The sequence below is a fragment of the Pipistrellus hanaki genome (assembly GCF_964339955.1).
Source record: "Pipistrellus hanaki genome assembly, chromosome: X".
NCBI lineage: Eukaryota > Metazoa > Chordata > Mammalia > Chiroptera > Vespertilionidae > Pipistrellus > Pipistrellus hanaki.
In genome coordinates, this window is record NC_140524.1 from 56,649,304 (window position 1) to 56,663,273 (window position 13,970).

Below are 13,970 nucleotides of genomic sequence, written 5' to 3' on the forward strand. Positions count from 1 at the left end.
GTCTCCAAGGGCAAGGGAAACATAGAAAAAAATAAACAGATGGAGCAACATCAAACCAAAAAGCACAGCAAAAAAAAAAAAAAAAAAAAAAAAATCGACAAAACAAAAAGGGAACCCATCATTCAAACATATTCACCAATGACTCAATTAATAAATGCTTAATCTCCAAAATATATAAATAATATATACAACTCAACACCAGGAAGACAGTCTAAGAAAAAAATGGTCAAAGAATCTGAATAGACACTTCTCCAAATAGGACATACAGATGGCCAATAGACATGAAAAAAAAACCCAAACATACAAGTTCTCTAATCATCAGTGAGATGCAAATTAACATACAATGATATATCACTTCACACCTTTCATAGTGGCTACTATCAATAAACCAACAAACAACAAATGCTGGTGAGGATGTGAAAAAAAGGGAGCTCTTTTCCCACTTGGAGGGAATGCAAACTAGTGACTCCACTATGGAAAACAGTATAGAGTTTCCTCAAAAAATTAAAAATGTAACTGCCTTTTGACCCAGTGATCCCACCTCTGGGTTTATATATCCTAAAAATCCAAAAACACCAGTCAGAAAGGATGTATGCACCCCTATATTTATATCAGCGTTATTTACAATAACCAAAACCTAGAAACAGCTCAAGTGCCCATCAGTAGATGAGTGGATAAAAAAGTTGAGGTATGCTTTCACCATGGAATGCTATGCTGCTGCAAGAAATACGGAATTCTTACCCTTTTTGACAGCATGGATGGACCTGGAAATTAATATGCTAAATGAAATAAGCCAGTCAGAGAAAGACAAATTTCTTATGATCTTCATAATATGTGGAATCTAATGAACAAAGTAAAATGATGAACAAAATAGAACTAGATTTACGGATACATGGATCAGACTGACAAATATTAGAAGGAAGGGTGGTGAGGGGACTGGATAAAGGAAGTTGAAAGGAATAATTAAAGAAGATATATACGTCATAGTCTATGGATACAGACAATAGTGTGGTGAGGGTCAAGGTGGGGGTGGTGGGCAAATGGGGTGAGGTGAATTTGGGGCATTTACAATACTGTCAACATTAAAAATTTAAGTAAAAATAAATAATCAATTTTTAAAAGTCAGAAAAACCTAAGAAGAGATGGATAGAACTGAAGCGGATGAAGAATAAGAGCAAGCATAGCAATGAAATGTAGGAAACTATCACCAAGAGCTACTATAACATCTGAGGCGTTGAGTTTATGATAGGTGGGTATGTTTGATTGACTTAAAAGGTTAGAGTCAAGATTGACACTGACAGAAAAATCCATTATATGTCTGAACATCTTTCCCTTCTATTTAAAAGACTTTATTGGCTTCCTGACAACTACAGGACAAAATCTAAGATTTTAAAATGACCTGAGATGGCCTCCATAATCAAGCTAGTTCCTTTCTATGCAGTCTTACTTCATTTACTTCATGCCATTGCCAGATTGACCTCTAGGCTCCATCAACACTAAACACATGGTGTTTGGGTTTTTTTTGTTTGTTTTGTTTTTGTTTTTAAGATCTCTGTCATTTTTCACATACTGTTTTCTCTGCCTGGAGTGTCCTCCATTTTTCACTTCTTGAGTAAACTGTTTATCCTTCAATTCCTATACAGACATCAACAATTCCAATAGGCTTTTCTGAATGCCCATACCCCCAGAGTTATCCATCCATCCATCTATTTATTTTTAGAATTATTGAGCAAATATTTCTTGAGATTTAGTATTGTCCAGATACTGGGAACATCGTGGTGAATAAAACAGAACAAGCATGGCCTTTACCCTTCTTGGCCTTATATTTAGTGGTGGGTAAACAAACTCAACACACATCCAAATAATCAGAGAAATAAAATAATCACCAATTTACTAAGTGTTATCAATAAAATAAACAAGTAACTGGGATACAAAATAATGAGGATAAGTGGTAAATACAGAAGTAACCTACTTTAGTATAATATTGAACCATGTGAAAGTGCTGGTATATGACTGTTTTGTTTTCTATAATTGGCAATGTATGTAGTTCAACTTAATTGTTGCCTTTCTGATGAATTGACATTTATACTGTGATGGGAAGGATGATGTGCAACTGGCTATGAAGGCTAAGCTAGCATATTTCAGAAAGCAAGAGAAGACTAGAGAATATAGGATTGAGAAATGTTGTCAGTGACCCTATGTGAAAGAGAAATAAGCAGGACAGATCATATATGACATTTATAAGAGTATGGATTTGATATTATTAAAATGTAAAGCCACTGTAGTATTTTAAGATCATTCTGATTGTGGTGTGGGACTGGAATGGAAAGGAGTAAAGGTAGAGATTTAATAAGGAAGCAATATAGTGTTGTGTTAGGCGTGAAGGGCTTGGGGTCTGGCTGCTTTGGTTTAAATTCTGGTTCTGCCAGTTATTAGCTGTTATTTTATGTAAGTAACTAAACTTATCTAGTTATTTAGTTATTAAAATTCTCTAAGCTGGAATTTCTCCATGTGAGTTAAGAACAATAATATTATAGAATCAACCTCATAGTATTGGTCTAGAGCAGTGTTTTTCAACCTTTTTTGGGCAAAGGCACACTTGTTTCATGAAAAAAATCACGAGGCACACCACCATTAGAAAATGTTAAAAAATTTAACTCTGTGCCTATATTGACTATATATAAAGTAATTCTCTTGAATAGGAATCAAATAAACACAAAGAAAGTATTTTATAATTACTTTATTATGAAATATTAAGTAAACAAAATAGTGAAAAATTATAAAATTCTTGTCTTGTCTGCACCTACGGCACACCAGGCAACATCTCGCAGCACACTAGTGTGCCGCGGAACAGCGGTTGAAAAACGCTGGTCTAGAGATTGAATGAGATAATCCATTGCAAAACACTAACCAGTCTCTGGCAGAAAATAAACACTCAGTAGATACTAGAGATTAATAGCCTAAGTGAGAGATAATAGTTCCTGGATTAACTTGATGACAGTATATATGGAGATAAATGAATGAATATGAGACCTATAATGGAGGTTTACACAACCGGGTTTAGTAATGGATTGGATGTGAAAGTTGAGGGGGAAAAATTTTGTTCAGGTGTATCTGAATTTCTAGAGTGCTGTCAAAGAATGGAGTAGATAGTGCTGCACTTTTATAAGTTGGAAAGGTTTGCCTGGTACAGAATTTTGCAATAAAAATTTGTCTCTCTCCTCATACCATATAAGGCAGAATCAAAGAAGAAAAAAAAGTATGTATTCTATAATATAAAATGAAATACTTATTAAATATTTTAGATAACAGAATCTTACATGAGTTATATAAAACACTTTGTTTATTTGTACCACAATGTCTAAAATATGCAAAAATCTTAAATATGTATATTTGTTGTTCCTAAGGTTTAAGATTTTGAAAATTTCTACTGTAAGATGTGATAGTAAGGGACAGTTAAGCTTATGTATTTATTTTGTCTTATGTTAAAGCTGCTTTATTATCATCCCATCTGCTTCTCTCACAGAATAGAGCCCACTTGGTATACCAGCAAATGAAGAACTTAAGGAGTGTGTCTAACCTTATTTGCCTTAGCAACTGAGAGTCTGCTCTATGATCATTAGGCACCATGGGAAAGCGAGATAACCGAGTAGCCTATATGAATCCTATAGCAATGGCCAGATGGAGGGGCCCATCTCAACCTGCAGGCCCAACAATACAAGATTATCTGAATCGACCAAGGCCCACCTGGGAAGAAGTGAAGAAAAAAATAGAAAGTAAAAAGAAAGGCTCCAAAGCACTGGCAGAATGTGAAGAAAAAATGAATGAGAATTGGAAGAAAGAACTAGAGCAAACCAGGGAGAAAGCATTAAGTGGAAATGAGGGTTCATCTAGAAAAAGAGAAAGAAAGAAAAGGAAAAAGAAGAAATCTTGTCAGTATGCATCTTCTTCATCAAGTTCTGATTCTTCGAACAGTTCTTCAGATTATAAGGTTGAGAAAAAGAAACGAGGGAAAAAGAGAAAGAAAAAGAAGCGTTCATACAAATCATCAGAAGGCTCTACATATGAATCTGAATCAGAAAGCAAGGAATCTGAAAAAAAGAAAAAGAAGTCAAAGGATGAAACAGTGAAAGAAAAGTATATTAGAAATGTCAGCAAAAAGAGAAAGAAGGCTCATCCTGAGGACAAACCTCTATCATCAGAGTCCTCTTCAGAATCAGATTATGAAGAGGAGGTCCAAGCAAAGAAGAAGAGAAGACATGAAGAACAAGAACAAAGAATGGAAAAAGCAAAAAAGAAGAAAAAGAAACATCACAAGAAACATAGTAAGAAGAAGAAAAAGAAGTCGAGTTAAGTCAAAGTCAGGATAACATCAAGATAAAATAAAGCAAGATTTCTCTATTCAAAAAACAAGGCCTAAAAAGAATCCAACTGTGAATGTTAGGGCCCCTTTACCAAAATGCTTGAGTTTCCCTGTGTTAATAGAATTATTCCTGGACTTTGAATTTCCAGTCAAATGCCACTGTGTCAGAAAGGGCCATACTTATTGCTTATGGCTTATATATAGGACTTTGTGTGTTTTTCCTTCCAGTGTTTACTCTGACACCTGAAACCCTGTTGTCATGCTAATGGTTAAAATGGTTAGAATTAGCCGAAACCGGTTTGGCTGAATGGATAGAGCATTGGCTTGGGGACTGAAAGGTCCCGGGTTCGATTCCGGTCAAGGGCATGTACCTTGGTTGCAGGCATATCCCCAGCAGGGAGTGTGCAAGAGGCAGCTGATCGATGACTCTCTCTCTCTTCCATGTTTCTAACTCTCTATCTCTCTCCCTTCCTCTCTGTACAAAATCAATAAAATATATTAAATAAATGAATAAATAAATAAATAAATAAATAAATAAAATGGTTAGAATTAAAGTAAAATGTTTTAGATAATACTTATGACAGAAATATATCTAATTTTAAAGTTATCTAACTTGGGTATATGTTCAAACATAATCCAAAAGATCCAGACTAACATAATTGACATTTTTGAAGCATGGACTAAACACTGATGTCTCAAAATCCTATTTTTGAAGTTAAGTTTAATTTATTTCATTTTTATCCTTAATAAACTTTTGTTTACATGGGGAAAGGGCTTGGGGGGGGGGAGTTTGTTATCACTTTGGCTAGCTGAATAGTGTGCCTTTGATCCTTACACATTCTATTTTTGCCAGTGCAGCAGCCATTCTTTTCTTACTTAATGAAATTCTGGTATGTTGTTGTGTGCTGCTTCAAGTGAACAAGAAAATCAACAATGTAAGAGTATAAACAAGCCCCCAATTCTATGAAATTTACCTCTAATTCAACAGTACTGAATAGAATTTAGCATTAGAATGTTACATGATTTGTATTATCTTTGATACCAATTGGAGGAGAATAATTTTAAATAGACCCTGGTATTTTTGATTAATAAAGATTCTGAAATATTTTGCATGTTTTATACTATTAATTTTTTATTATCCACAGATATTCTATATAACCGGTACTCCTTTTTTATATGATTTATGCTTAAAATACAAGTTTCAAGTTTGTAATTTCTTACTCTTACTATATTGATTTCATTACTGTGTTTAATTTCACACTTGCCAAAATATTTAGCATGTAAAAAAGAAGGTTTTTTGAAAATATTTAATGCCTTTCTATTGAAGCTGGTTTACTGTAAGCAAGCTGAGTGCCAGACATCTAGTATATTGTGTGTCTTGTTATATAAAACTACTGCCACAATTTTAGTAAATATGCTGTTTTAAAGTTTGTTGTCTTAAGTATTACTAGTGAATTAAAATAAGAGATGAATTTGGGAGATAATAATATCATTGATCTTCCTATATCATATTTTACTAAGAATCCATGCCGCATTTCTGTTGCTGATTCATGTTAACCACTAATGCTGAAATGAGTTGAAAATTATTTTTATTTTACATTTTTATATATCAGAGTAATATGATTTATAAATTGATGTTTCAAAAATAACTATTACAGGAGATGTGCCAATTGTAATGTACGTACAAAATATTTTGGCATGATGAGAGTCAATAGCTATTTTTTTAATTGCCAATTTTGTGTCTGGTCCCTTGAATCATAAGCAAAACTATTATAAAAATAGAAAACATCTAGAAGGTCACTAACATATTGACTCCTCAAATTTTTGGAGTGGAAATAACAAAACCTCTCAATAAGGTTCTTGAAAAATTATAAATGTAATAACATGTTGGATAACATTGAAGCTTCATAACATGTGTTTCTTAATATATATATAATCTATAGATCTACAAGCTAATAAATTTATTATAAATAAGGGATATTTTGTATTCATTTATTATATTTAAGGGATATTTTGTATCCATATAGAGTTTTGCAAAAATTGTTCATTAAAATATGAAAAAGCTTATATCATTTGTGGAAAGTGGCAAAGACATTAATAACTTATCAAATATGCTCTCATCACTTCCCAGCCCATTGTAGTTAGGCAATGCCATTTGACTACTTCTAACAGAGGGTTTGCAGAGAGATTGTAAACAGAAGTGGTTTCCTTTCTATAGTAGAGCCATAAAAAGTCCTACATGGATCCTCCAGCTCTCTCTCTACTTGCCATGGTGACCTGAAAGCAATGTGCTCCTAATGCCATACCAACAAGATGGATGCAACCTGGATCTCTAAGTCACTGTAAGGTACCTGCCCTGAAGAACTGATAGACTTGCATTGAATGTTTTTAGAATGAGAAATAAATTGCTGTGGTAAACCACTTTGATTTTTGGGTATTTTTTGATACCATGGCACTCATCACCTAACCTAATCTAATAACATAGAGCTCTAGAATGTTTATTTCATTACTTACATAAAATAACTCACATCTTCTATCACATCTCCCTGTGGTCTGCAGTTGTTCGAGGTGACCATTTATGCATAGTATAAGGAAATGCTATTTCATTTGCATTGTTGTTTTATTTAATGACTGAAGAAGAAAATAGTCTAACATAATATGTCATGCTTATCATCAATGCTGACAGACTAGGAAGTAAAGCTTCATTATTCCTCTTATTATAGCCAAAACAATCTTCTAGGAAAGGTTTTGGGAAGGACATTTTAAAAAATTCTCATGATGACTTTAAGAAGAATAGTAATGCTGTTTTTTAGATGTAATTCATAGATATATGGTACAGAAAAGTTATATGGACATATGTAGAGAACAAGAGGCTAAATAGATTCAGGTGATCATTTAATATGTAGCCTCCATATTGAAAGTAAAATAATTTTCCCTTACATGAAAAACACTAAAATTTGCTTTATGTGATTCATAAGACTAATACCTTTAACCGTAACATTCAACTAACTTTGTGGAAAGGGAAGCAGTGAGAAAGTCAATAAGAAAATAGATAGGAGAGGACAACAATCAATATAATCTATATTAAGAATGTAATTGCAAGCACAAAAAGAAGAATTTGAAATATCTCAGGCTGTAAAGGGATTAGCTTGGACATAAGAAGAATGAATAAAATTTGAGAGGTTCTGCTTTTATATCTTGTAATATGATAGTTCCTTTGTTTATTATAAATTTATTTTGAGAAAGTTGTACCTTTGTCATTGTAACTCTGTAGTTATTTTCTCTTTAGTCATGTTTATTTTACAGAGAAATATTTAATCTAATGTTGGTTTATAGCTATTTCTTTACTCATGAAAACTATAGTCAAACTACCTATGCACTTTGGCCTTGAACTGATTTTTCTAATCCTTTCTGAGCTGCAAACAAGATGTATTCCTCCCCTCGCCCCCCCAAATAGCTCTATCGTTTTTAATTGACTCCTTCATGATACTTACCTTAGTTTACCTTGCATTGTGTGTTTTGTTATAATTATTAAGAGCATTGGTTCTTGGGTAAGCACCAGGTTGAAAATCTTGGTGTGCCATATTTTGATGTGTGAGCCTAATTAAGTTAGGTGTTTTTTGTTTGTTTGTTTGTTTGTTTTGTTTTTGTTTTTTACCTCAGTGTGCTTCAATTTTCTCAGATACAAAGTCAGGAGAAATAACAGTGTCTATCTCCAGGATTATTTTGAGAATAAGATAGAATAACATTGAAAGCATTAACACAGTTCTTGGTAGATAGTAAATGCTCAATAAAAGCCATTTCCTCTTTTTCCTGCTATCATCATTATCATCATCATCCTGCCTATTTTAACCTCCTTAAAGGTAAGTGGCTGTTTCATCTTTTATCTCTTGTAGTAATGGTGCACAGTGTTTTGCATATGATAAGTGCATCATGATTTTCATTAAACTGGATTAGTCGGTCAGGCTATGCAAGAAAGGAGAATCTAAATGAATGCAATGTATCAGATGCTATGTATATGCCTCTTACCTCACATTTTACACAGCTTACTGAAATATAATTAATATATCATCTGATTCCCCTTTTAAAAGTACACAATGTTTTATAATATATTAATAGATACATGCAAGCAAAACCACAATCAATGTTAGGATATTGTGATCACCTCAGAAAGAAACTCCATATTCTCTTTTTCCTACCACCACCATTTTCCATATTCCTAAGCCACTATTGACATACTTTCTGTCTCTATAGATTTCCCTGTTTTGAACATTTCATTTAAATGGAATTATAAAATATATGGTCTTCTATGGCTGGCTTTTTTAATTAGGGTAATATTTTACAGGTTTATCCATTTTGTTCCACATATCAAGAACTATACCAAGATGATATGAAAGAAAATCTAGTTCATCCTACAAAATTTCTACTAGAACCTGAAGCAACACCACCTCCATATTAGATGTGTCAGACATAATTAACCTGACTTACACTGCTTTAAATATTGCAAGCTATTGACGCATTATATTTTCTGAACATAAAAATGTTCAAATAAGGATTTGTGAAAGATAATTGAACCAAAATTTATAATGGAGGCTGATAACATCAACACAAGATGAATAAGTATGGATATGGTAATATTAACTCCAATGATCTACTACATTAAATGGTATAAACTAGAACTCTATCTGGTGTTCTCAGATGTCTTTTTCCAGAAACTGTTTACTAAAACCAAATGATGATTATTATTAACTAGAGGCCTGTTGAATGGATTCATGCACCAGTGGAGTCCCTCGGCCCGGCCTGCACCCTCTATCAATCTGGAAACCCTCAGGGAATGTTAGAGAGCCAGTTTCAGCCCAATCCCCACAGGGTATGCATAAAAGATCTTTGGTTAATCTCTTCCTGTCCTCCCCCTACTCCATTCCCACTGAGATTCATCAGTCTTTTTCATGTTGCATACCTTTGGCTTCCACTCCTGAGTTGAGCATCTTTTCTCAGGTGGTCAGTGCATGTCATAGCAACCAGCCAGTTGGCCAGTTGGCTGGTCAGCTGGTCACTTAGGCATATATCACACACACACATATCACACATATATAATGTTATTATAAATTACCTTATTGCTAGCTATTTGAGTATTTTTTTTTGCCCATTTAGAGCAGTAGATTTCTTATTTTTTTCCTTTAATTTCAGCTGAAATAAAGTTTATAGAATTATTTTATATACTGTAAAATGATTGCCTATTCTGTTATCTTACTGAGTACTCAAAATGCCATAGCTCCATGGAAACTTATGAAATATAAATAGAAACAAATTTATAACTATTTTATAAGTTAAAATTGTTATATTAAGTCCTCAAATATTTGCATGGACTTTATTTTTTTTTAAAAAATTAATGACCAGAAGAGAAAAATAGTGGCTAAATAGGCACCAGTGTTTTGCACCTCCTAAGGTCAGGCCAGAAAAGCAACTAAATTGGGGAACATCCACCTTGAATTAACAAATTAGACCCAGATGAGGAGAAAATTTTCAATAAGGAAGGGCAAAGGATGCCTAGAGAACACCAATTGCCAGCCATGACCCACATGGAACCACCAACATGGCCCAGTAGTAAGTAGCGCAATACCCTCTAGCAGTCTCCCAGATGTCTGCAGGGAGCACGCACCACCAGAGTGAGTTCCTGCACCAGGCCTCCTCACCAGCTTGATGGGAGCCAGCATCCTAGGATCTGGCTCCAAGTCTCCACAGTAAGTGGAATCCAGGGGGAACACTTTGTCCCACCATCACGCCCACCCCAGACCCAGGAACCATGCTGCTAGCCTGACTTGGACTACCTGGAACCTGCTCTATCCCCAGTGCTGGCACCTGCTGTGAGGGCAACTTGGAGCAACCCAGAGCATGCCCCAGTTGGGCCATGGGGGAACTTTGACTGTGCAATCCAGAATAACCCACACCCACACCCACACCACCCTGGTCCCTAGGACAGTACTGTTGGGGCCATCGTGAACAACCCAATGCATATCTCACCCCAGGTGACAGGGAAGTGCAGACAAAGCAACCCAGGGAAACACACCCCCCACTTCACACTTAGGAGGGGCAAACTGGAATAACCTAGTGTGCATATCACTGTGGGCTATAAGAAAGCAGGGAGTGTGAGACCCAGAGCAACCTGGGCCAACTCCACCCTGAGTCCAGATTCTTGATGCCAAAGCAACCTAAAGTAACCTAGCATGCACCCCACTCATGCCACAGAGAAGCTGTAACTGTGAAATCCAGAGTAACCCACACCACTTCTCCATGGCCCTTGGGACAATCCATAAGTGGCTATCTGGAACAATACAGCAAATACCTCACTCTGGGACATAGGAAAGGCCACTTAGAGTGACCCTGAGCAAGCCAGTGTGCCTAGCCAGGGGTCACAGGACCATGCAACAAGTGAACTGCCAGAGGGACTTAAGGTGCCACCCTTGCCATGAATTGCATGACTGAGGGCTCAGGGAGTCCCACATAAGAGGAACTGTGCACATGCTCCCACCAGCCCGAGAACTTAAAACAGAAAACGCAGGAACCGGAATTGTGGGAAAAGGGGATACAGCTCAGAGCAGAGACAATAAAGGCATGTAACTCAAGTAGACACAGCCTCTGGGATAATGATGTCCAAACCATTGCCATGATAAGTTATCAAACTCCTCAAACCCTAAGCAAGGTGTCCAAGGCCAGAAAGAGACAGCAAAAATAGGGAGACAAAGAAACAAACACCCAAGGAAAGAAAAGGAGGGATCACCATAAAGGGCACTAAATGAAACAGAGGTATGTAATATGTCAGAAAATAATTCAGAGTAAGGGTTATAGGGTTCATAAACTAGATAGATGAGAAAATCAACAACTTATGTAAGAATCAAGATGAAATCAAGAATGATATGCCTACAATAAAAAAAATATGGAAGGTTTAAACAGTAGACTAGAAGAAGCAAAAGACCAAATAAGTGAGTCAGAAGATAGAGCAGGAATCACTCCCAACCTGAACAACCACTGGAGAAAAAAAAATTGAAAGTAGGAGGAGAGACTAAGGGAGCTTTAAGACAGCATGAAATGAATATATATATATTATTGTAAGGTAATTTACATATTACTTTTTTATTTGGTAGGATATATAAAGAGTAATATGCAAATTGACCATACCTCTGCTACACCAACAACCTACGCCTACCAGCCATGCCCACCAGCTAATCAGAGTGAGTATGCAAATAAACCCAACCAAGATGGCTACAGCCACAGAGAGCAGAAGGGAGGCTTGGGTTTCTCAGGCAATGGAGGAAGCCAAGCTTTCCGCCTGCACTTGCTGGCCTAGGCCTCCACTCAAGGCTACAAAGTTTAATTATAAAAGGTAAACAAATCCAAACAGAAATGGCGGCAGCCACAGAGCAAGCAGGAGGCTTGGCTCCACTCCAGGTTACAAAGTTTCAATTGTAGAAGGTAAATAAATTCCATATACCTACCAGGGCCTCCCCTTGGGTTGTCAGGGGGCATGGCTGGCCTGAAAACCATCACAGGCCCCTCACCCAGGCCCCCCCATGCCTCAAGGGAACTCCCACCTTGATCCGGGACATCCTTCAGGGCAAAATAGTTGGCCCCAACCCATGCACCAGGCTTCTATCCTATCTAATAAAAGAGTAATATGCATATTGACCATCACTCCAACACACAATATGGCTGTCCTCATGTGGTCAAAGATCCTGCCCCTTTGTGGACACAAGATGGCCCCCACAATTTGGCCAGCAGGGGAGGGGAGTTGGGAGGCACCAGGTGTGCAAGGGAGAGCAGTTGGAGGCGATCAGCCCTGCAGGTGAGGGCAGTTAGGGGTGACCAGGCTAACAGAGGAGGGAAATTGGGGGCAAACAGGCTGGCAGGGTAGCATTTAGGCATCAATCAGGCTGGAAGGGGAGTGGTTAGGGGGTTATCAGGCTGGCAGGCAGAAGAAGTTAGAGGCAATCAGGTATTCATGCAGGTGAGCAGTTGTGAGCTAGCAGTCTTGGATTGTGAGAGGGATGTCTGACTGCCCATTTAGGCCTGTTGCTGGGATCGGGCCTTAATGGGTAGTCGGACATTCCTCAAGGGGTTCCAGATTGGAGAGGGTGCTGGCTGGGCTGAGGGACACCCCTCCTGCCCCCATGCAGTAATTCCTTGTAGTGGGCCTCTAGTATATATATATATAATAGGGGGTGCCAGAAGGACAAGAGGAGGAGCAAGGATTAGACAACTTATATATAAAAGACAAACATGTAAATTGATGGTACCTCCATTATGCACACAACCAAGCAGGAGTGAGTATGCAAATTAACCTGACAAAGATGGTGGGTGAATTTGCATATGCAAGTGTTGAGTGGCCAGGCGGGGTGGGATGCCTGCTTTGATGGGTGAGGGGTGGGGAGAGGAGGGATCTACAGAAACAGTGTTCCAGCCAGGAGCGAGGAATTGCAGGCTCCTGGACCACCAGGGAACAGGGACTTGGTGGCTCCTGGGTGGCTGGAAGTAAAGCCAGGGGAAGGAAGGCCTATTTTTGCACAAATATCATGCAACAGGCCTCTAGTTTGAATAAATAATGACAGAAAACTTCCATGATTTAAGGAAGAAAACATCACATAAGCACAGAGATGCCCAAACAAGATGAATCAAAAAAGACCCACAGCAAGACATGTCATAATTACAATGCAAACATTAATGACAAACAGAGAATCTTGAAGGCTGTAAGAGAGAGACAGAGAGTTACCTACAGTAGATCTATTAGATTATCAAATGATTTCTCAACAGAAAAACATCAGGTCAAAAAAGTATACAAAATGATTCAAAGCAAGGGATTGAATCCAAGAATATTCTACCCAGCAAGGCTATCATTCAAAATTGAATGAAAAATCAGGAGCTTCACAGAAACAAAACAAAACAAAACAAATAATAATAATAATAAAAGAATTTATCAATACCAAGCCAGCAATGAAAGAAATACCAAAGGGACTGTTGTATAAAGAAGAAATAGAAAGTGAAGAAGGAACAAGGCATAAAGTATATAAATGCCTACAACCTAGTACCTATCAATAATAACATTAAACATAAATGGAATAAATGCTCCAATCAAAAGACATTGAGGGACTGAATGAGTAAGAAAATATGACCCATATATATGCTCTCTACAAGACCCAACTCAAAATAAGGAAATTATACAGACTGAAAGTGAAGGGATGGAAAAATATTTTTCAGGCAAATGGAAATGAAAAAAATAAAAAAAAAGCTGAGGTAGCAATACTTACATCTGACAAAATAGACCTCAAAGTGAAGACCATAACAGGAGATAGGGAAGGCCACTTCATAACACTAAAGAAATTGATACAAGAGGATATAACTTTGGTAAACATATATACACCCAATGCAGGAGCATCCAAATACATTAAAAACAAAACAAAACAAAAAAAACTGGAAGATATTAAGGGAGAGATTGTCAGCAGTGCAATAATAATAGGGGACTTTAATACCCCAATGACATCACTGGATCAATCCACTAGATTAAAAAAAATCAGCAAAGAAACAGCAATTCTAAACAACTCTCTAGATCAGA

The 13,970-nt window shown here is 36.7% G+C and overlaps 1 protein-coding gene across 1 annotated transcript; it reads left to right on the top strand.

Moving 5' to 3' along the window:
* Positions 1 to 3,628: 3,628 nt before the first annotated feature.
* On the top strand, positions 3,629 to 4,354 carry FAM133A (family with sequence similarity 133 member A; the record flags this gene model as incomplete). The annotated part of the gene is made up of 1 exon (XM_084870522.1): positions 3,629 to 4,354. The coding sequence occupies one exon, from the start codon at positions 3,629 to 3,631 to the stop codon at positions 4,352 to 4,354; it is 726 nt and encodes a 241-aa protein (XP_084726648.1).
* Positions 4,355 to 13,970: the final 9,616 nt, after the last annotated feature.